At 38.0% G+C, this 22,927-nt stretch overlaps 1 protein-coding gene across 16 annotated transcripts in view; it reads left to right on the top strand.

The window, feature by feature from the left end:
- nrxn2a (neurexin 2a) overlaps positions 1 to 22,927 on the top strand; it is a 91,238-nt gene that overhangs the window by 64,515 nt on the left and 3,796 nt on the right. For 9 of the 16 annotated variants that reach the window (XM_071516013.1, XM_071516014.1, XM_071516018.1 and 6 more), the window contains 4 exons: positions 6,464 to 6,645; positions 17,403 to 17,574; positions 20,341 to 20,430; positions 21,944 to 22,272. In XM_071516013.1, coding sequence (XP_071372114.1) covers positions 6,464 to 6,645; positions 17,403 to 17,574; positions 20,341 to 20,430; positions 21,944 to 22,272 — 773 coding nt within the window. Of the gene's footprint in view, positions 1 to 6,463; positions 6,646 to 17,402; positions 17,575 to 20,340; positions 20,431 to 21,943; positions 22,273 to 22,464; positions 22,475 to 22,927 lie in introns of all 16 variants that reach the window. The other 7 variants (XM_071516020.1, XM_071516022.1, XM_071516011.1 and 4 more) reach the window with 3 other exon arrangements.

Below are 22,927 nucleotides of genomic sequence, written 5' to 3' on the forward strand. Positions count from 1 at the left end.
GGAACACATTGTCTCTTCGCCAATAAAATCTCAAAGTACTGGCGCAAAGATGACGTGAAATGTAATAAACTGACAGTTTTCGTTATGAACACACAGACGTGGGGCCGTTACACTACAGTTGAAAGTACACCTGGTACAGATCATGGCATAGTAAGCATACCAAAATACTGATTAATGTCAACAAAGACAAAGCTTATGACTTTGCAATACACCAGTATTAAAGTTATAAAAAGTAAGGGTTTACTTTTTTGGTCTAGTGTTACACACAAATCTGTGAGGCTTGCTGAAAGCTGAAGGCAAGGACAGTTCTATTCAGTCTTTCAGAATTGAACTGTCATAAAAGTAATGTGCTTTTATTTTTTGCTTTTTTTTTTTTTTTTTTTTTTTTTTTTGCTTATTGTTTATTTGTGCCCCCTTTAGTTCTTACCAAAGTAACAGCTGTTTTTCCTGGGGTCCACTAAAGTAAAAATATAAACATTGTTATAAAGATATGGGTAACACTTTATTTGAAGGGGGGTGAATAAGGCTGACATAACACTGTCATAACTATGTCATGACAACTGACATGAACATGAATTAGACGTTATGAATGTTTACGACTGTTGTCATTCGGTTGATAATGTCACTTTCAATGCAGAGACATCTACAGTAGAAGAGTGTCAACTTTGCATTGAAAGTGACATTATCAATCGAATGACACTTAATGACAACAGTTGTAAACATTCATAACGTCTAATTCATGTTCATGTCAGTTGTCATGACATAGTTATGACAGTGTTATGTCAGCCTTATTCACCCCCCTTCAAATAAAGTGTTACCCATATCTTTATAACAATGTTTATATTTTTACTTTAGTGGACCCCAGGAAAAACAGCTGTTACTTTGGTAAGAACTAAAGGGGGCACAAATAAACAATAAGCAAAAAAAAAAAAAAAAAAAAAAAAGCAAAAAATAAAAGCACATTACTTTTATGACAGTTCAATTCTGAAAGACTGAATAGAACTGTCCTTGCCTTCAGCTTTCAGCAAGCCTCACAGATTTGTGTGTAACACTAGACCAAAAAAGTCCTGGGGTCCACTAAAGTAAAAATATAAACATTGTTATAAAGATATGGGTAACACTTTATTTGAAGGGGGGTGAATAAGGCTGACATAACACTGTCATAACTATGTCATGACAACTGACATGAACATGAATTAGACGTTATGAATGTTTACAACTGTTGTCATTAAGTGTCATTCGATTGATAATGTCACTTTCAATGCAAAGTTGACACTGTTCTACTGTAGATGTCTCTGCATTGAAAGTGACATTATCAACCGAATGACAACAGTCGTAAACATTCATAACGTCTAATTCATGTTCATGTCAGTTGTCATGACATAGTTATGACAGTGTTATGTCAGCCTTATTCACCCCCCTTCAAATAAAGTGTTACCAAGATATGCATTTTTTTTTTTTTTACCTCTAATGAAATGGCCCTTTTGAATGCAGACTGTTCACTTACTGTTGTATATTGGGTTTTCTAAACATTTTGACATTTATGGACAGGCTCTGTTGCGCTGTTGGCAGTGTGTTTGTAAGATTGTGGTAAAAACCCTATAAAACCACAGGATTGAGCGCTGCTTCCTTTTTAAAGACCAGCTTCAGTTTACTTACTGCATAAATTGTAATGATTTACTTAGTAGCAGTTATATAGTAATTTATCATTTTGTGTCTCACTGAATCAATCTCCTTTGTTATTATTAAGAGAACACCTGATTTATTTGGATTGGATGCCTCTGGTTATTTTTATCGGTTGGGCATGGGAAATCTTGGATATTATACTCTTGACATTATAGCAATTGTGTCTTATTTATTGGAAATGTTTTATGACTTCTACAATAGCAAGAGGTATTAATGTCATATTTTTGCAGTGCATGTGAGTCGTTAAGTTTTCACCGCCATCCAAATCTCCTGAAAGCTGAGTGGGAGAGAACACAAAGATTGTTTTGGTAGAAGAGGGTTGTTTGAGGCATGCAAGGCTGCAGAAGTTCAATTTGGGAGCTGACAGGCTGGATGCATATTGTACGAAGGTGTTAGAAAGAGCAGTTAAACCATAATACAGCTCAACTCTATTATGTGCCAGCCTTATGTGCGACTAATACTGAAAAAGAGTTTCACTATGGTATTTAATTGACTACATTAAATTGGATAGATTGATTTGAATTCCTAAAAGCTGTATTCATTGTACTAAGTGTATGATGCCACTTACTAACTTGAAAACTAAATTTCCCCAACATTATCTCTCTGGCAGGCTGTACTTTTTTTTTTCATTTTCGTCATTTCATCATAGTATATGGAACAAGTGCGCTGCAGATGCCATCACTCAGAGGGAAAATTCAAACTCAATAACTCTCCATAACTCTCCATTTCTGTAAGATTGCTCACAGTTGTGGGATTTGTGTGAGATCATACTCTTAATCAATCAGCTTTGTTTTTCCAGTGGAGTTCGCTTATTCCCCTACACAGCATATTCTGAATTTCTCTACCTCAACTGCCAGAACTGTTTATATATACTCTGTTTATTTACTGGCAAAAAGATGAATAACGTCCTGTCCATATACCATCATAAGTGTATTCAAGTATATTCTCTCTGCCTGTGGCTTTCATAATGTTTTAATTGACAGCAATAGTATGAGAAATTCACAGTTTGTTCCACTACTTTGTGTTTGTAATGTTACAGTTGATATTAGCAGTTGCCAACATTGGTATGATTAATTTCTTTGTTAGCCTCTGTGTCAAAAGTCATAATTAGTTGCAGTACGGGAGCGTATACTCAGCCTCTCCAAGGCCGTATTTATCAACACTCTCTCTATAAGACTCTTCAAGGCCAGAGGAATTCTCTGATTCTCTACAACAGCAAGTTCAGCGGAGACACTTCAAGTCTTTCACATCTAAAACTGCTATATGTGATGCAAATTATCACAAACATCTCAGCTTATTTTGCAAGTCTTATGAGCATGTTGCCTAGCCTCTTGTGTATTCAGCTGGTTGAAACACAAATAGAAAAGGACAGGATGTGATGAGTGGGTTGTATGGATCTTGGCGCAAATTAATAATCCATAATGTTACAATTGTTGTGCAGAGATCCATGGAGACATCATAGCCATCCCAGTCACTTTATAGCAATCTGGGATTCAGCTTCATAGACACTAGTGTAACTTCTGTACAAATCTGCAGCATTACTGTGATTCCGCTGGCCTCTGCGACCAATTAAACCAACAAAAGGTTTTAATATTTCTACAATTAAATTTTCACAGCTAATATGCTATCACACAACCTATGTAATATTCATGACTAATATGGTAACGAAGCACCAGGAGTATTACAATGCCTGTGTTCAAACTTAATTCATTTTCAAGGTTTCCCCCTAATAATGATGTGATATACATATTATTTTGCAGTTAAGAATCTCCAAGGGAGCCCTATTACTCGAACACCAGCGTACTGTATGGCCATGAGAGAACAGAGCACTCCCGCGAGATCGGTAGTTATACTTGGCTGCTAAAAAAAAAAAAAAAAAAGGAGAGGAGATTTGTATGGTTTATATTAACAATCCTAACTGGAATGATTTTCTCTCTACTACATTATTTACCTGACACAAGTCTGCCACAGAGAAAAAGACAGATAGAGACAGAGTACAGAGGCAGTAAGGAGTAATGAAACGCTGTAATGTTATGGCTAATGCAGGAGTTAAAGCCTTCTATACACAAATACTTCTATGTGTTCTTGCAGGTAGCTCTCCATATTTCATGCTGCATATTACAATCGCCCATGTTGGCTTTTATACTCCCTTGCATTTACTCTGCTTATGTTCTCACTGCAGTATATAAAAGACTGCAATTCCCATGTTAGCGAGCTCTTTGTAGCGAAGGTGTTTCTTTGACAAATAAAGACTTTTTTTCTTTTCTTAATGTTGAAAGACATCATTTTCTCACTCTTGTAGTTTGGTTATAATAGAACTGACTTACAAATGTACTTGTCATTTCCAATTTACTAATAATTTCATTTTCACTTATCACATTGCTGAATAAGTATAATGATCTACTAAGACCAGTGTTTTAAGGATCCAGAGTTCATAAATTGGTATCTAAGGCTGCTGTCTTTGTTATGTAACTTGCCATATTGAATTATATTTTAGCACAGTTCTAGTGAATTGGGGCCTCAGAATGTGGTGAATGACCAGTGTTATGGCACTCCATGGCTTGTTTGCATGTTTGTTTAGTTTCACTGTGGTTAGAGAAGAATAAATGATGCCAGAAATTATCTGGCAATTCATTAGCCATATAATTTGAACAGAAGTAGATACAGAGGTATTTACATACAGAGGTAATTAAATTTAAAACGAATTCCAAAATCCATTACAGAACACTGAAAAAAAGCATAGAGGTCTACTCCTCAAATTGATGAAAAGTGATTTCATTGAACAGAACAGACTATGAGGCCAGATGCAGATAACAGCCACTGAAATGAAGGAACCAATAAAACCCACTCATTGAGACTCCTTGATGTAATTACTGCCATTGACTCTTAATTGACTGCAAATCCCAGACATTAATTAAGATTACCTCAGAAAGGAATAATCTGGGCTGAAACAAACATGACCAGGAGTTAAGCAGAGGCAAATGTACAGCACCTGCTCTTTAATTAAATTAAAAGCCGGTACAAAGTGTTTTCAAGTCTTTGGGCTGGCAGTTTAATGTTAAGAACGCATCCGCCCAATATAAGTTCCTGTCGATAAGAAAACTCTGCGGTGAGTGCCCATTACGGAGTGGAAAATTACTCCTCATGCAGTTGAAATTAAAGCTACAATTTTGTCTCACTCAAGTGTTTCCCTGTGATTCACTGAAGTGCTTCCAGTATTGACAAATATCTGAGGTTTGTGTAATATCCAGGGCGATTCTCAGTTTTGCTGTTCCCTGTATCACAGCGACTACGCATCCACTAACACTCCCCAATGGTGGAATGACCTTTCCACCCCAACATGAAATCTCTTCAAGAAACACATTTCCTCTCCCCCTTTAGAGAGGTTACTTAAATTGGAATGGAATGGAATATAAAATGAAAAAGTGAAAGAATTTAGCAAATGTATGGTTGGTAATCTAAGAGGAAGCATCTTAAAGAAGAAAATGGAAGCGGAAATTAGTAAAAGATTTTTGAGTACCTGAATGCAAATTTCACTATTGATAAAGTCAAGAAATGTATATTATTTTAAATAATAGACCTTTATATCATGAAAAGTTGTGTGGTTCAGCAAATGGATTTTGGAAAGCAGGAGCCTGTATGGATCATGTTTTCTCAGTTATCTCCCAGTTGGAGCAAGACTTGCAAATGATGAATCAACATTCGTATGTTTCATTGATCTCAAGGAGGCAGCAATCTCCTTGTGTCCAGAGGAATAACTTACATATTAAATGCTAAATTTTATGCAGCCACCATTGCTCTGCTGTCCACCTGTTAGATATGTGCAGGTGGAAAAAAAGCACACCTGATTTAAATGAATTTAAATCAGGTGTTTGCTGTGAGACCAGGAGACGTGCTTTTTCTAACACTGTTTTCACTTAATGATTAAAGACATTAATCATTTAGCTTTTTTTTGGCAAGTAAAATAAATTGGATGTGATATAATTTAATTGGCTGAATCAGAAGGTCTATGAAGTACGCTTTTTTTTTTTTTATTTCTGTACAATTCAAAGCAGTCGCATAATGAAACAGTAGGCCTACACATGCTATATAACAGCAACATCATCAATACAAGGTGCAAACAGATAAACAACACTGGGCACCCAAGTAAAACATAAATAGTACAATTAAATAGCTAGATAAATGTTGTGGTCGGATGGTGTTAGAAATACAGATAAGGTAAGTCGGGTATAGAGACTAGTAAAAGGATAAATGACAAATTGTTCATGTTAGGAAAACTCAATGTGGAAGTGCTGTTATGTTCTTACAAGTATAAGTGCCATGTCTTGATCTGACCCTCAAAGATGACATGCATTATTATACATTCAATCATGTAAAGAAATAGAATACCACACATATAAAGTTATAGCAGTAATGTATATGTCCCATCTTAGATTATGCTGCTGGTCTGCTGATTTCATCGTATGAAATGAATCATGAATGTATCGTGATTCAGTGTAGTTGCAAAACAATTCCCTCATTTTTGGGAGTCCATGCTATCACACTGAATCCCACTATTTGTGGTGATGTGGTGTAAGAGAGATTTGTGACGCTCAGCTGTTGTCATGAATTTAAATCTGTGGATATAAAAGCTAATACTGTGTCAATTAGCCTCACTTACTGTAACTGTGATTTAAGAGTGAGGCGGACCTGTTTAATAATTCTCTCTCTCTTTCCCTCTTAATGTCTCTCAGTTCTGTCAGTCTCTTAACATTTGCCTCTCTGCCTCTGCTCCTAGCTGGGACCACATATATCTTCGGGAGAGGAGGGGCTCTCATCACGTACACCTGGGCCCCCAATGAGCGCCCGAGCACCCGAGCCGACCGGCTCGCCGTGGGCTTCAGCACTCAGCAGAAGGATGCCATCTTGGTGCGAGTGGAGAGTACCCATGGGCTCGGAGACTATCTTCAGCTGCACATAGTAAGGATGGGAAGCAGATTTCGGGCTTTAAGCAGGCTTCATGGTACACTGGAAGATTGGTAGGGAGTCACACTGTTCTAAAAGCAATGAATTAGAATTAACACTTGAAGGTGAAAGGTGAAATTCATATATAAATATTTTATTCCTATGATCTAGGACATTCCAATTAATATTTGTGAACATGAGCAACTGTCAAAGAGAACGACTCAAATCCATAGGGTCAACAAAAAGTACAATTTAAAGCTACATAGACAATAAATGAACCGATAATGTTTGACAGAATGGCTTTTCAAGCCTACATTTTTTTTTAATTTCTTTTTATCAGTACTGAACAAGAAAATGTACTCATACCCTGGGCAGGCAAAAGAGCCAGAATGATTTTGCTGTTGCTAATGATCTGAACTGATTCAAACAAAAAAGGGGCTCCTAACATCCTGCATCCATTAGCTCCAAATCACTTGTTTTGAACATTTGAGCATATCCGTCCTGTGGAATAAGCCACAAATTGCTGCTATGTACTTGTAATCACTTTCTTTTGAGCTATTTAATGTCATTCTCTGTGAGTGTGCACTTTATAAGCAGAACATGAATGATTGTAAATACATTGCCAAAACCCCCAAAATCCCAAGATCTGAAATATATAACATAAGATAGCACTTTATTGATCCCCTTGGGGAAATTCAGGTGCCACAGCAGCAATTGACAGACAATGCCAAAGAAGTAGAGTATGTGTCAAGTACAAGGTAATAAAGGAATAAAGGAACACTAATGTAGAATAAAGGTAATGTACATAATATACAACAATAGAGACAATAGACAAATAATGCAGATATACAAATATCTGCATTACAAATAATAGTGCAAATAATGCAAATAAATGCAAATAATAAATGCAATATGCATATATTCCCGAGGTACATAGTATCCGTATGCAATAGTCAAGAGTTCAAGTTATATGTATTCCACATAATGCCTCAGGAAACAAGCGATCAACACAAGCGACAAATATTTTCCAGTATTTGGAAGTAAGCAGCTGGTTACTGAAACTCTTTTTAAGGTCTTTGGAAAATTCAGAACTCACACTTCAATTATTGAAAAGTAATACATTTAGTAGTAGTAGTTTATTTCATTTTATATCAAGATGGATATTTGGCAGACAGAGGTCTAGAACAGGTGAAACTAGAATGCCGTTCCAGCATCTCCAGTATCAATCATGCAAACATCAGCCAAGTTTCCTCAAAGCTAATATGATTCACTAATGGCATTTGATTCTAGTTCTTTACGTAAAATAGGAAAAATAACTTGTGACCAGCCTGCCGCTATATGTCAAAATATAGAAGGTAGATCACAAGTAAGTAGGTTGAGAGTTGTGCTCTGGTGAGAAGCCTCCCAAACACATGTGCCTGTTGGTGGAACCAAGCGACTCCTCAGCAGCTGCCAGCAACTATGTCCCTCCTCCAGGGAAATCAGTCTTTTTAGTAGTGTTTAGCCCCAGGACAGATGTGCCATGATGAAAACCAGAAGGGATATCTGTCAAACGGATGTGAGTCGTGTAATAATTAAAATTACACCTGTTGTCAAAACACAGGACTAAAAACAGCAATGGAGTCTTAGACCTGATCTCAGCCATTTCTTTGTCTTATCTCCTCAGTGACAACCACTGCATGTGCAAGGGCTGCTATGAACTACTGGCTGTGCAATGAAACCTTGGTCACCAATCATCTTTAATTTTTCTGAAACAGCTTCAATAATTAAAAATAGAAAAGTATTTCTGTAATGTTATTTAACAGAATTGGCCTTTGGTCTATGGGTAAATCTTGCAGGCCCCATGTTGGACTTTTTTCATATAATATCCATATAATATCCATTCACTCTAACCTGCACTATAATAGCCAACTTGTAAAAAACCTGTACATGACAGACAAAAATCCAATTATGATAGAAAATCAGCCCTCTTTGCTATGATTTCAAGTGTTGTTTCTTAACCTTTTCAAATGTATTTTCAGAGAATATAGAGTGGACAGCTTCCTCCAGTACAGCATAATGAACTGTTGAAGTTGTTGTGTTTATTAATTATGACAGTAGTAGTACCAGTACTGATCCCTAAATGCCACTGTTTCTGGTATTAGGGGGAAAAGTATGCAAACACAACTTAGTCATTTAGGAATATAAAGGAAGAGGAAAAATATGTATCCCATCGTAAAATTACAAGTACAATATAAAAGCAGAAAATGAAAACAGAAATGATTTTAATTCATTCTTTTTTTTTTATTAAAGCGTCCGCTGTTGCACTAATTGCTATGTCACTAATTTCCAAAGGATATTGCCAGCCTGTTTATGTTGTTGGTGCTTTGATGGCGCAGAGAGTGTTGTTGTGGGGTGCAAGACATATGGTAATGGTGATGAAATAAAGGTGTCATTGCACTCACTGGATAAATACTGTGAAGTAGTCGTGCACATGCGAAAGCATTCAAGGCAGGTGCTGGACCAGTAGAAGACAGCATGAAAGAAAGAGGAAGGTCCGCACGCTGTAGCTCCCTTTAGTTCTTTTAATTAAACATCCCACATGTGACGTTTCGAGCTACTGCTCTTCTTCAGACATAAACAAGTATATACAAAGACGCCATCTTTAAATACACAGTACCCTCTGGTCACATGATCATCACATGATCCCGGTGAAAAAACACATATAACACATTTGACCCACTGCTACAAATATGTGATGGAAAATACAAATATATGTTACAAAAACAATGTTAATAAATATATACATATATTATACAACAAAATATAGATAAGGCCCTCACAGCACATAAGAAAATTCCATCAGGCCAGTGGCCGTCATACCTTAAATATTGCTACATCTAAATAGAGGTGCCTCTATATTTACACAGGGATGTCCCTAAGATATAGAGACAGGAATCTACAATATCCAGAATAGCTCAGGAGTCCTCCCATTATAAGAGACCATAACACACATTTAGTGGACGGAACAAGAGTCAGTTATTTCAATCTAGAACACAACACCAATCATAATAAGTAGCATAGATAACCACAGGATGGCATCACAATCATAAATAATCAACATAGTAGTCTGTTAAAGTCCATAGAGTCTCTTATGTTGCCCTTTTAGACAAAATCATCACAAGAACAGTCTGATACTAAAATCCTCATTCAGATCTCTTGGTGCGAGAGTATCCAGTGTATAAATCCAAAACAGTTCTCTCCTCAGGAGTAGAGAGTCAATGTCCCCTCCTCTCCGAGGGCATTTGATAGCCTCGATGCCAATGTATCTGAGAGTGGATATGTTGTGTCAGGCTTTTGTAAAGTGGACAGCTACTAGGCTTGATGCATCATGATTACGAATGGCACTCCTGTGTTCAGTGATCCTGGTTTTAAGGGCTCTCATTTTTCTAATATATGCAAGGCCGCAAGGACATTTCAGCATATACTGTATATGTTACATTTTTTGTTTTGCAAGATATGATGCCCTTAATATCAAAACTAATTCCTGAGTGAGGATGGTTGAAGGTATGTGTTTTATATGTAAAGATGCAAAACCAGCTCAGTAATTCTAAGTTTTATAGGAAGTTGGACCAGAACCTTATATCAATATTCAAGAGACGAGTTCATGACTTATTAAACCAGATTTCCCTGTCACACCAGTCTTTTACACCTTACCTAAAATCCATAAATCTTTTTTGGACACACCCCCAGGACGACCCATAGTTGCTGCTATGGGATCTATTACTGAAAAGATTTCAGCTTTTGTGGATCATTCTCTTCAGGATTTGGTTACAGCCCTTCCCTCTTATACAAGGGACTCTATGGATTTATTGCCATTTGCAACCATCTTACACTCTACTTACCTGAGGTTACCTGTGGGTACCTGTACCACAAGGATCAATTTTAGGACCGCTACTTTTTAATTTGTACATGCTACCCTTGGGCAGTGTTATCAGGACGCACGGCATCTCTTCCCACAGCTATGCTGATGACACTCAGCTCTATGTGGCCGTGTCTCCTGATGACACCGGGCCGATTGACTCACTTGTTAACTGTATTTTAGATATAAAGGCCTGGATGTCACAGAATTTTTTACAGCTCAACCGGGTTAAAACAGAAGTACTGATCATTGGTTCAAAGGCTCAGAGAGAGAAACTGACCCCCAAACTAAATACACTAGGACTCAACCCAAGCCAAGAAGCAAGAAATCTAGGAGTGATTTTTGACTGTCACAAAAACAGCATTTTATAATTTGAAGAACATCTCCAAGGTGAGGCCATTTCTCTCTCTGAGCAACACAGAGACTGATGCACGTTTTTATAACTAGCAGGCTAGCTTTATGGCTTTATGAACCAGGAAGGGCCCCTCAGATCCTCCGGGTCTTCTCTTTTAGCTGTTCCACAAAGCAGAACAAAAACATTTGGTGATGCTGCTTTCAGCCATTACGCTCCAAGCTGCTGGAACAGCCTTCCAGAGGATCTGAAAGGAGCTGAAAATATTGATATTTTAAATGTAAACTAAAAACCCATCTTTTCAGTCTGGTTTTATAATTTTATGGTTTTAGTATTTATACTTATTTTATTTATTATCATTTTTTTTTTCTGTTTTGTTTTATCAACATTTCACTGTTGATCATTATTATTTATTTTATTCTGTTTTATTTTATTAACATTTTACTGTTTTACTATAATCAATTTATTTTGTGTAGTATTTCCTAATTTTATTTTGAATGTTATTTTTATTGCTTGTATTATCTTTCATTGTTTATCTTTTATTATCTTAACTACCCATCTTTTATTGTTATCTTATTCAATTAACTTTTTTTGGGGGGGGGGGTTTGGTTGTTTTGGTGCGTATTAGTCTCTAAATCCATTTTTAACATCCTACGTTTTGTCAATCACTTGTAAAGCACTTTGTTTTTGTTTTTTAGATTTGTTTGAAAGGTGCTATATAAATAAAGTTTGTTTGATTGATTGATACTTCTCACTGTATCAAACAAAAATGTACAATATTACACTATATACAGTCAGTTCCAAGTATACACAATCAGCAATATCTCTCACAATATACACAATATACTGTATAATATTAAATCAAAGTATGTATTTAAACATAAGACAATAGAATACAGCCAAATGTGCCCATTCTAGTCTGACTTAATTAGCATAACACCATGCAACTACCTATCAGTTACTAGACAGGCTTGGCGCAGCAAATCTTCCCCCCCAAGTCCTGCTGAACTTTTTTCAGACTGTCTCATTTAAATCGTGATGCTATTTCTAACATTGTGAAATGGACCTTGCCAGCCATAGACTGTTGTTAGTGAATGCAAAGACTGCTGCATGCATGCATAGTGAGTTGGAAAGATTGTTGCCAGCATCTGCCAAGTCCGCTGCACCCTGACAGAACGCCGACTTGAAGCCTTACTGCTGTTCAGCGGAGGGGAATCAGAAGGAGTTAGGAGGATATTCAGTTTGCCTTTTTATGGTTTGTATGAGCTTCATAATATCAAACTCTCCCTGTGTTCTTTTTTTTTCTTTGGTGACCTTGAAGTCACCGAAGTTGTTTTTTTACTTATGCTTACCTTGTGTATATAAATCATTTTAATTTTCTCTTTCATCTTTCTTTTTCTGCTTGCCCATTACTATACAGTGAAACTAGGTAAAGACGTGGAGTAGCGGTGCACTGGTCAGAATAACACTGGCCACAAGGGAGAGTTGAAAATAGTAAAGGAAACAAATGATATATGAGTTTTATGTGCTACCGGGATTTGGGGTTTTCAGATGAAGTGCAGCAGAACAGAATTCACTTCTTATGATCTAACTAGGATATTGAGCTGTCCGTTCAAGACTACAATATGATGAATAAATGGAGTGTGATTTCATTTAAGAGTATAAATCATGCTGTGGATTATGACAAAATTCTCCCTTAAGAAACTACCTCAAAAGTCACAAATAGCTTGAAGAGATTTTTTTTTTTTCAAGAGACCCATCTGGCTGATATTGAACAGGAAACATTGCATTTTTAGCTCAGTACAGTAGCTCTATTAGTCAAATGTTATTGCCCTATTATTTGATTCAAACACATTGAAATTATTATTCACTCTGTTCACAACAATAAAACAGGATGAACGATCATAGTAAAATGTGACATTACCGCTGGATTTACATCTACTGATAATTTAGAAAAGATTTAGCCTTTATAGCCAGAAAAGTGGCATCTGTTGGTCAGAGCCAGATAATATCACACAGGAAGATTAGGTTCATTAAAACAGCAACTCCGGATTACAGATTACTCCGGTTAGAACAAAATAAACAAGACTTGCTGAAACTACATTTGACAGATGAATGCTGCATTAAAATGGTCACAAGGTTAACAAGCAGCATCTGGTTTTCAGAGCCTTGTTTTTCCAGAGACACTATAAGATGGTACATAAGACCAACAGCTTCAAAGACTCATTACTCTGTACAAAAGAAAATAACCATCACCATATTCACTGAGTGTACAAATGGTTTTTCATGAGTGAATATGAGAGAAAGCAGAAACAGAAGATTTGTGGGGCTGGATCAAGACAATTCGAAATGTTGAAGAAGCAACACTCCACACCACAGCTACATACTACTGTAACAGATGAAGATACTGTATGAAGTTATATACTGGTGAGCCTCAGACGCTCCATAAGTTGATTTTGATGTATTTTGATATAGTGCACAGACATTTTAGTGGGCAGGGGCTCAAGCAATTTGATTCAAGCTTTGCTGCCCTTTCTTAATGGATTTTCTGCCCCATTTTAAGTGAGAATGAAAAATCTTTACACACATTATATTATATATACATTATACTCTAACAGGGCACCTAATGTTGTGAGAGGCAAGGCAGAGAGGCAAAAGTTAGGCTCTCCTTACTGAATTCCACTACATATTTGGTTTCGTCATTTCTAATTCATGATGAATAAGATTGGTACAAATCTGACGTTGTGCTCTGTGGTTTCTGAATATTATATGAAAGCTAACCAAAGAAGAATGTTCAGTTTGATTGCAAACAGGGTTTTTCTCACAGACGATACAGATAAAATACATTTTACAGGAATACTTAGATTCATGTTTTTTTTAAATGTTTTTTTAAGTCTACTAAGGGCATTAGTAGTGGCATTTTTTTGCAGTCAAGGTGTTTCCGTTATAATTGGTCCTTTAGCTTTTTCGCACCTTGTCATCCATATTCTCACTTGACTTCACTCAGGGTGGAAGTCAGACTACCCTTCACGTTTAGTTTTCAGCTGCAATAATGTAGCTGCATTCCTTCTGTTGTCAGTTTATAGGAGGCTTTTACTGCCTATGTACCGTTGATGCTCTGTGGGATTGGTGTATGCCAGCGATCGTTACAGTAGCATGCTCCATTTACACTCTTTTTGTAATTTTCAAGGAAATGGTGTATCATTAGGACTTGGCTTTTGGCATGCTCTAATGGTAGATGGAGAGCTTGCCAAAATTAGACTGAGACAGAAAATAGAGATGGTTTTCTACAGTGGAAGAGTATTTTACCATGTGTGATGAGGAGGGAAGATACTGTAGCGTTCCCATGGGAATATCAGCCTCTGTATTCCTGTTGTAAAGGTGGCATGTCGAATACAAGCCTCCACCTGGCTGTGAAGAGAAGCTTCTGGTAAAGATAGGATCTGAGGTCGTCAAGACAGGGGGGGACAGTTGGGTGGCAACAAACTGAGACAGCCAGATATGCTGGTCTATGCTAATAAGGATCATGACCTACCCACTCTATGCAATGTTAAAATTTTATCATGTCACAGTGATGTCTCATCGTAAAAGCATTGTCAGCTTAGGTCCTGTTTTAGTCCTGTATCTTGATTTTTTTTAGGTTGTTTTCTTTTGCTTCTAATCATTATGTTCTATCCTTTCCCTCTAAAATGGATCAGAGGAACAGTTGCAGTTTGTCTAGAAGCAGCTGAAATGAGAATTGAGATATTCCACACTCTGGGCTCCAGTGGGGAGCCACATACTCCAAGGAAATGCCTCCAGAAGAGCCAACGACCTTGTCAAAACAGCTAGGTGGGAGACTGGGTGGTTTTTCATGACAGATCTGTCGGACTAGCTTTATACTCAAACACATGGCATTATGTAGCGTCTTGGAAAAAGAAAACTGTAAGGCCAAGGCTTTGTTTACTAGAACTGAAGTGGGGATGCTTTGCCAGCTGTCAAGAGGTGTTTTGGGGCTGTTTTGCAATCCTGCTATAAGACTGAGTTTGCAAAATGGGAGCAACCCTTGTTTTAAACCATATGAAGCCTTGTGGCAGTATGAAGCCTTCTGGCCCTGGAGATGTTAATTGTTGTCCAGAGGACATGAACTGAATTTGACCCAAGGCCACAGTACCCTGTAGCTGCCTTATGAATACCAGTCAGTATGCTTCATGGGAAGAGTAATTAAGCCATGGAGTACCAAATAGCGCTCTGCATGTGCTGAAATATAAAAGAGGTTCTTGTTTCTCAGCATCGTTTAGAATAATGAAAAATGTCTCGGGAGTTGTTTCACAAAAAGCACCATGCTGATGCCCAGTACCTAAACAGTGGTTTTGATAAACTCACAGGTTAGTGTTGAGTGGATAGATGATTTTCATAAAGGGGATTTGTCTTCTTGTCGACTCATATGAATTTGATTATCCAGCTGTAGCTCATGCATCATAAATCAGGAGCAGATTAACTAGTCACACAGTTGCTAATTCCTGGGGTCATGACAAATTCAAGTGACTGCAGCATTCGCGACGATTACAATCTGAGGATGCCGTAGGCCCGCTGCTGCCCTGCAATGTGAAGGCGCTGTTTGGAGATAGAGCTCCTTCATACAAGACACATTAGAACTTGATTTCTCTGGTTTAGAACATGAGTAATGGGACATCCTGCGTCTCTGAGAACAATGATGGTGCCACTGGTTTTTTTTATACTTAACATCTACCATGTCAGCCTGAATAATAGTGCCCTAGGATTTTAAATACAGTGATTTTACACAGTCCAGTAGCAGCCACCATCACAGCAGGAAAGACATGTTTCTGTGTACGTGTTTGAATTTCTGGTCTTGCTGTCACTAATGCACCATTGGAAGTATGAGGGGACAGGAGCAGGCAGTCATATGAAATTGCTCAAATCAGAGAATAAGCTGTGGAGGTCAGTTTTCTTTCAGTCAGTGCAGTTGTTACAATGCCCACGCAATGTAAGACCCTGTATCAAAGTCCTTTTCAATCATGTCTGTGAGGCCAATACATATTGTGCACATAGGGCAGCGGTTCGCAGCTGTGTGTCATGGAGGCCCAGGAGTATGCAGGTTTGCATTCCAGTAAAACTCAATGCCAGCTGATTTCCCTGATTAGGTCCCAGCTCTCTCTCTGGTTGAAGGAGTGCTACATAGTGCAGCTAGCTGCTGGAGAGTTTGGTTGGAATAAAAACCTGTATGCTCCTTGATGGTACATGGTTGAGACCCACTGATACAGGGGGAAGCTATAGAGACTGGGAGTGGCAGAGAGTGGCAGTCCTGTAGGGAAAATATGCATTTCATTAACCTGTGCGTATGACATGCTGTTGTGTACTTTAAAACGTGCACTCAAGTTGCATAAAAAGCATGTGATTAGATGTAATCCGTGCCTACATAATAGGTTAATATATAGAGCCAGTGTACCACACCAACCCGTTTTATGAGGCGTGGTGCTGGAGATTTCTTAGTGTTGACAAACTGTTGCAACTGATTGACTATAAAGTCTATAACATCCCTCAAGTCTGCATAGTGATGACGATGTACCGCATTAACACTCAGTATCCTTGTCAATTGTCTCTCATTAATAATAAGATGCAATAAACTGTGGTCTTGAAACAAGTCTTACTATCCAAAAAACATCAAGAAATTTGCAATAGCACTGAGAATGGTTTAATTGCTTGTTGAATGAACACAAAAAAAAACTGACTCATACTTTTTGGGCTGTTGTGTAGACTAACTTGACCAAATGTATCCTGTGTCTCAGGGTATTGACCTTTTAGTCTGCAGTATTGTAGGATTTCGTCTTGTGATCTTATCGTATTTGCAAAACCGCAACCTAACAATTTGTTGGTGGAGTTACCGGAGGCGGACTCTAATGTAGTACTCCTGTGTGCTGTAGTTTTGTGTGCTGTTTCTCAGAAAGTCTCTTGTAACTACATTAGCACTTTGACCTTGTATTGCCATTAGAAAGACTGCAAGTGTAGCAAATGTACAAATGCCAGGCAGGCACAGAGACCCCACACAGTTTGTTTCCAGTGCTTCTTATTAGTGCCACCCAAAGAATGGCCTGGGAAGCAGCTTTGACCTTTTGAAGAAGGTTGGCAGGAGCAAGGAGCAGCAGACAGTGAGAGGAGTTGGTCAACCAAAAGAGAAACAGCAGGATTCTGTCAACAGTGATCCACATCAGGGAACCTGAGCTGGCTGCTGAGGCAGGATGGTGCTGAACCCTAAAGAAAGATCTAAACATACTGCCCATGTCACAAAAGATATGCTGCTGCTGCTTACACAAGGTTTCTAGCTCTACAGCCCTGTAGCAACAACAAGATAGTAACTCTCTTTCATTGCCGACTGTGTAGATTCTACAGTCACAATGTAGCATAGTCTGCGCTTTTTGAGTGAATATAATATGAAAGATTTTCCAATTCATGCTTTAGTTCTCAGATCTTTGTCTTCACCTTAATATATCTTATTCATTCTTTATCTTTCACCTGCAGGATCAAGGAAAAATCTGTGTCATCTTCAATGTGGGGACAGATGACATTACCATCGATGAACCTGCTGTCATAGTAAATGACGGCAAGTACCATGTTGTCCGCTTCACGCGCAGCGGTGGCAATGCCACTCTTCAGGTGGACAACCAGCCAGTCATTGAGCGTTATCCACCAGGTAAGACTGTGGGGAGGAACTAGGTGGTAATATGGTACATAGAGAGGTGGGATGGAGAGTCTAGACTAGAGAGAGATGCATGTCTGCCTATCAAACATAAATCTCTGAAATTCAGGCTGTGGAATGTATGCACAAAAAAAATCGAAATGTTTTTGGATTTGGATTCAATATCTTTGACATTAATCTGAGCCATTTTATTGTCCTATATATCCTAAGCTCTTTATTAAATTGCAGTATGGACATCTGGACAAGCCACACTGCATAAACAATTTAATAGCAATCTGAAATTGATACATTTCCATCAAGCTGCCTTGCTAAGGATATCTAGCAGCAAATGAATTTTAATTTGCCGCAGTAATTTCTGTAACCAGCTTGGCAGAGTGGTGGGGAAGGATGTAGCAGATGAGAATAAGATCCTAACCGAACTTTGTGATGAAGCCTTCAGCTAAATCTAAGCGCCTAATTTATTCTCTCCCTTTTCCTGTAAAATGGGTTTTATATGAGTGTGCTAAAGATGCATGTGTGGCCCAAGTGGAATGTTCGCTGTCATCCCAGAGGGCATCACTTTATACGACTTGCTTTAGTTTTAATATCTGTTCAAAAACATAACTCACACACAAACCCTACAGCCTTTTTCATTTCTTGTTTCTTAGTTTTGGGTTATTTTTGTGTAACTACAGTATAAGCCCAAGTTGTTAACCTTTATCTATTTGTTACTTGTCATCCATCATCAGAAACAATGCTGTCTGACTATGGTGACATCTGATGAAAATATTAGTTATGTTGCTGGTCAAATTATTCAGCTGGTAAATTCATGTTAGTATTTAGAAAGTTTGCATTGAATGTGCCAGTGCATTTCCATTCATCTGTCCTTTAATAATAGAAATATAATTATAGTTACATCCAGAAAGATCACCTTTTTCACATAAACAGATGGACTGATTTGGATGACAGTCAGCTAAAGGGCTCACCACAGGCTTAATCATCTCCAAGGCCTATCAGCTGGCCTCATGTCCCAAACAACATCTAAAATTATCCATGGCATAATCATAATTCATCTTAATAGGTTTTATTCTCACTTAAAGTTTGTGGTACAATTTCTTTTCAACACTATGTAGAATCGCCACTATAAAGCTGAAACACCCATTTTTGCCTGTTTTGCAATTGGTGTGGCATTAATGTTACTCATTTTTGATAGGAAAATGAAAATATCAACCATAAACAAGGGTAATTTTGCTGTGAAGTGGCTGAATAATGCATTGGAATTAGTCTGCATAGTCCAACAGAATTAAAGGCTTATGTGACAATTAAGTGTAGGTAAGGAAACATGAAACATGATTTTAGAGGCTTTAAATTTATTTTAAAACAAATATCACGAAGTAACGCATAATACACAACACTTTCTAACGGGGCCATTATTATGAGGAAAAGATCAAATCACAGCCTGCAACGCTGTCAAGGACATGAATATGCCACTACTGCTAAATTATTATTATCTTAAAACTTACATGAAACATGTTTTAATACTGACTCTTAAGCCTACAGTGAAAACATAGTCTAGGTAAGCCTCACTGTAACTGTCACGCATTGTGCCTCCTTTTCCATGTTGCTCTATAATCCTAATCCTTTTTATCCATTTATTATTATCCCATGTCCAACAGCACTGTTAACTTCAAATTGTGTGTACACATGGTGTATATTTTGCTTATAGGTAAGCATATTCTCAGATAGCCTGTTATTAATCCTAAATTCTACATGGAACAAGGCACACACATATTTGTACATCATGTGCCATTTATGTATTTTCTGTGAAGTCCTCTGAGACATGCTTGTAATAAAGGGCTATATAAATAAACTGGACTTGACTTGACTTGACATGTATGAAGCCCATACAGTTTTATGTGAAAAGAGTGTTGTTGAGAGTGTCATGGGACATCTAACTCTCTTTCATAGAAATAAGGCAGAAGAATGGAAACACACTGTGAAAAGCCACTGTTACATCTTTAGTCTATGGGGAATTTCTTAATGTCATCAAGAATTTACTAGCTAAGGAAGCCTTGTGACAGATGATTGATAGAAATTCCTCAGTACTAGATCAGTGCTAGACTGCATAAAGAGTATTTATGTCTTTAATATCAACAGGACTCTCCTATCCTCTAGAAACTGGCAATACACATAACTCAACTTTCACTATATTAAAGTGGGCCTATCCTGTTGTAATTTCCAATTGATTAACCGCTCTTCTATTTTTGCATGTCTTGAATAAGGATCATAATCAAATGCAAGGGCTGATACCTGCTACTGTTGTAACTGTGTGTATCAATGTGTAGATGAGAAAACCTCTTCCTGACTGTCAAATCTCATACTGTGTTGAATGGACTGCTTGATGTTTTTTTTTTTATTTAAATGCATGTATGGCTTAACTCAGTTTTTTTTTTTAGTAATACAATTATTTTCCATTTTACTGTACATGACTGTATTTCCTGAAGACTGATGCTTTGCTAAAAAAAAAAGGTCGGAATTAGTTAAATAACACTAACTAGCCTAGCACTTTATAAATAGCCTAAACATTACTCTAATTAGTATAACACTGTTACTCACAATAACTAGATACCACTAAGTAAAGCACAAGTTTCTTTTAACTCACAGCTGGGTTAAAATTGACAACTTGTTAAACCTGTTAGCCATGATAACCCTGTTTCTAACCATGTGATCTTTCAACTTGCAGACTTTAACCTTTAATCTGTCTCTCCAAATTCTTTGAAGGGCACTATGATAATGAACGACTGGCTATTGCTAGACAAAGAATCCCATACAGACTTGGTCGGGTAGTTGACGAGTGGCTACTCGATAAAGGTAAAAATTAATTAATTAATCCCTGAAATAATTATTAAATTAACTTATCTTTCCCCATGAGAGGTGCAGTGCCAAAAGACAAGGGTGACAAGGATTAAATACTGTTACCCGTAAGTATGACACTCTAAATTTCAGGCTTTAATTAGACTTCCTATCGGCTATACATTTTGATGAGCGCAAAATAGCCATCTTCAAGTGGAGTTCAAATTGGTTTTACCTCATGGAATGAGCACCATTAAAATGCAAAACAAATGGGTATAGCATATTTGCAATTTATCCTTTGTCATCCTTATACCTTGTGGAAAAGCTGCACCTTTACAAAGATTTTAAACCAATTAACTAAAAACACATAACCCTTGACTAACCCTGCAACACCGTCCCTTTTAATCACTGTGTGTAATTAGATACTGTGTTTAACTATTTAACATAAAAATCATTAAAATGCTGGGTAACACCGCCTTGTGAAACTAACACGTACATTTGAATTAAGTTAACCTGGCCTCGTTACTTCTAAACTGATATTTTTAACCCTAACTCCTTGAAGTGAGATCAAAAGACCGTCATTTCCCACAACCTTGTATTGTCTAACCTTCCACTCCAACATGCACCTCAGACTCCCAGCTGAAGAGTTTTTCTGTGACGACGGGGCTCAAGCCCTGACAGGCTGTTAGAGTAGATCACTGTTTGCAGCCATTAACTCTGCTAATAAGTATTCTCCTGAGATGGGCCCATTACTGCAGTCCTCCTCCTCTGATATAACACTGCTTATCAGTGAAGCTGCTAACAATGGCGGTGTTAGATATCATAGCCCCTTTTCAGGAGGTGAAACAATTGGACCGGAGGGGATCCATCCAGAATGTCCCGACAGAGCACGGTTTAATGGCATAATGGCTGACTTAGATGGGGGGGTAGATGCTTTTTCTGCTGTCTGTCTAGTTAGGGAACTGATTAAGCTTCTATGTCGTATTGCTTTACACATTCTGAGGAATAGTGATGCTGCCATTTCAAATTTCCCCCATTCCTGTAAAAAGACATCATATGATACACTACTTGCACTACTGCACCATCTGTTCTGGAGTTAAGAGATATTCAAATATCTTGGAAAACATCTGTCCCTTTTCCCCTACAGACAGTACGCTAACCCTGCTGCTCATACAGCCCACTTCAAATCACTACCGCTGCCATATCAAAAACACATAAATAGGCACCTAAATATTCTTCTGATCATTGCAACCTGCATGTATAAAGTCTAAGTTATAAACTTGCCACTGAGCTAGCAGACGGTACTAAAGCTATAAACCAATCTCTCATTAAAGTTAACATTTAAAGTGAGTTTTAAACAAACTACCACTTCTAACTATCAGAACTATCAATGTCTATAATCACTAAGGCCCAACTGGTTCAGTATGTTCCCATGCACGCTCTCCCATATGACTTGATATCTACTCTACCGCTCCCTCCCTCCTCCTCCCTCTTTCTCTCTCTGTGTCTCTGTGTCTCTGTCTGACCGTAGGGAGACAGTTGACCATCTTTAACAGCCAGGCAGCCATAAAAATTGGCGGTCATGACAAGGGTCGGCCCTTCCAGGGTCAGATCTCGGGTCTCTACTACAACGGCCTCCAGGTGCTGAAACTGGCAGCGGAAAGCGACCCCAGCGTTCAGGTGGAGGGGAACCTGCGTCTGGTCGGAGACTCCCTCTCCGTGTCGACCACTGACACCACCTCCGCCACCCCGCTGGCTGTGTCCGACATGTCTACCACCATCATGGAAACCACCACCACCATGGCTACCACCACCACCCGCAGGCAGCGCTCACCCAGCTTGAGGGAGAGTATCTCAAAGGTCAGAGGGCAATAAGGCATGAAGGCATCTGGGAAAGAGCTGGAGGAGGGGGTGTTCAAAAATCTGTGATGGCATTATTTGTTTGAATTTTTCTGTACCGTTACTGGTACGTCATGGAACCACTAAAAATACAGTTTTCCAGGAACATATGATGAGAAAATAAGCATTTTGTAAAACAGCATACTGCTCCAGGACACTAACAGTACACAACAGTTCAACCTGCAGTAAAATACAAAAAATGTAAAAAAAAAAAAATAACATATATGTATAGGCCTTGGTGATAATCGATTAAGTAATATCCTGGAGCAGTATGTTGTGCGGATCAACTTTTTCTGATGTATTTTTCTATCCTGCACCAGCACTAAGGTGAATGTGCACATAGCCCTATGTTATAAAATCAACATTTTGTACATTTCTTGGCATTCATTGTTAAATAGGTGTATATGATGATATGGAAAATTGGCAAACACGGTGAAAAACTCATTTCATTGTGACTTTAAGGCACGCATTTTGAGCTCTTAAGTAGTTTTATTGTATCGTTCTACTGTTGGCGTTTGTCTGGTAGCTAATGTAGAGACTGAAAGCTTTGCACAGATCAAGCATCTGTTTAAGTGGAGTGTTGTAGGAGGACGTTCCAACAGTCTGCAGTTCCTCA

The sequence above is a fragment of the Centroberyx affinis genome, unplaced genomic scaffold, assembly GCF_046629955.1.
Source record: "Centroberyx affinis isolate AG114_WGS23_722 - 3 ecotype Tasmania unplaced genomic scaffold, CSIRO-AGI_Caff_v1 ptg000390l_1, whole genome shotgun sequence".
NCBI classification, from domain to species: Eukaryota; Metazoa; Chordata; class Actinopteri; order Beryciformes; family Berycidae; genus Centroberyx; species Centroberyx affinis.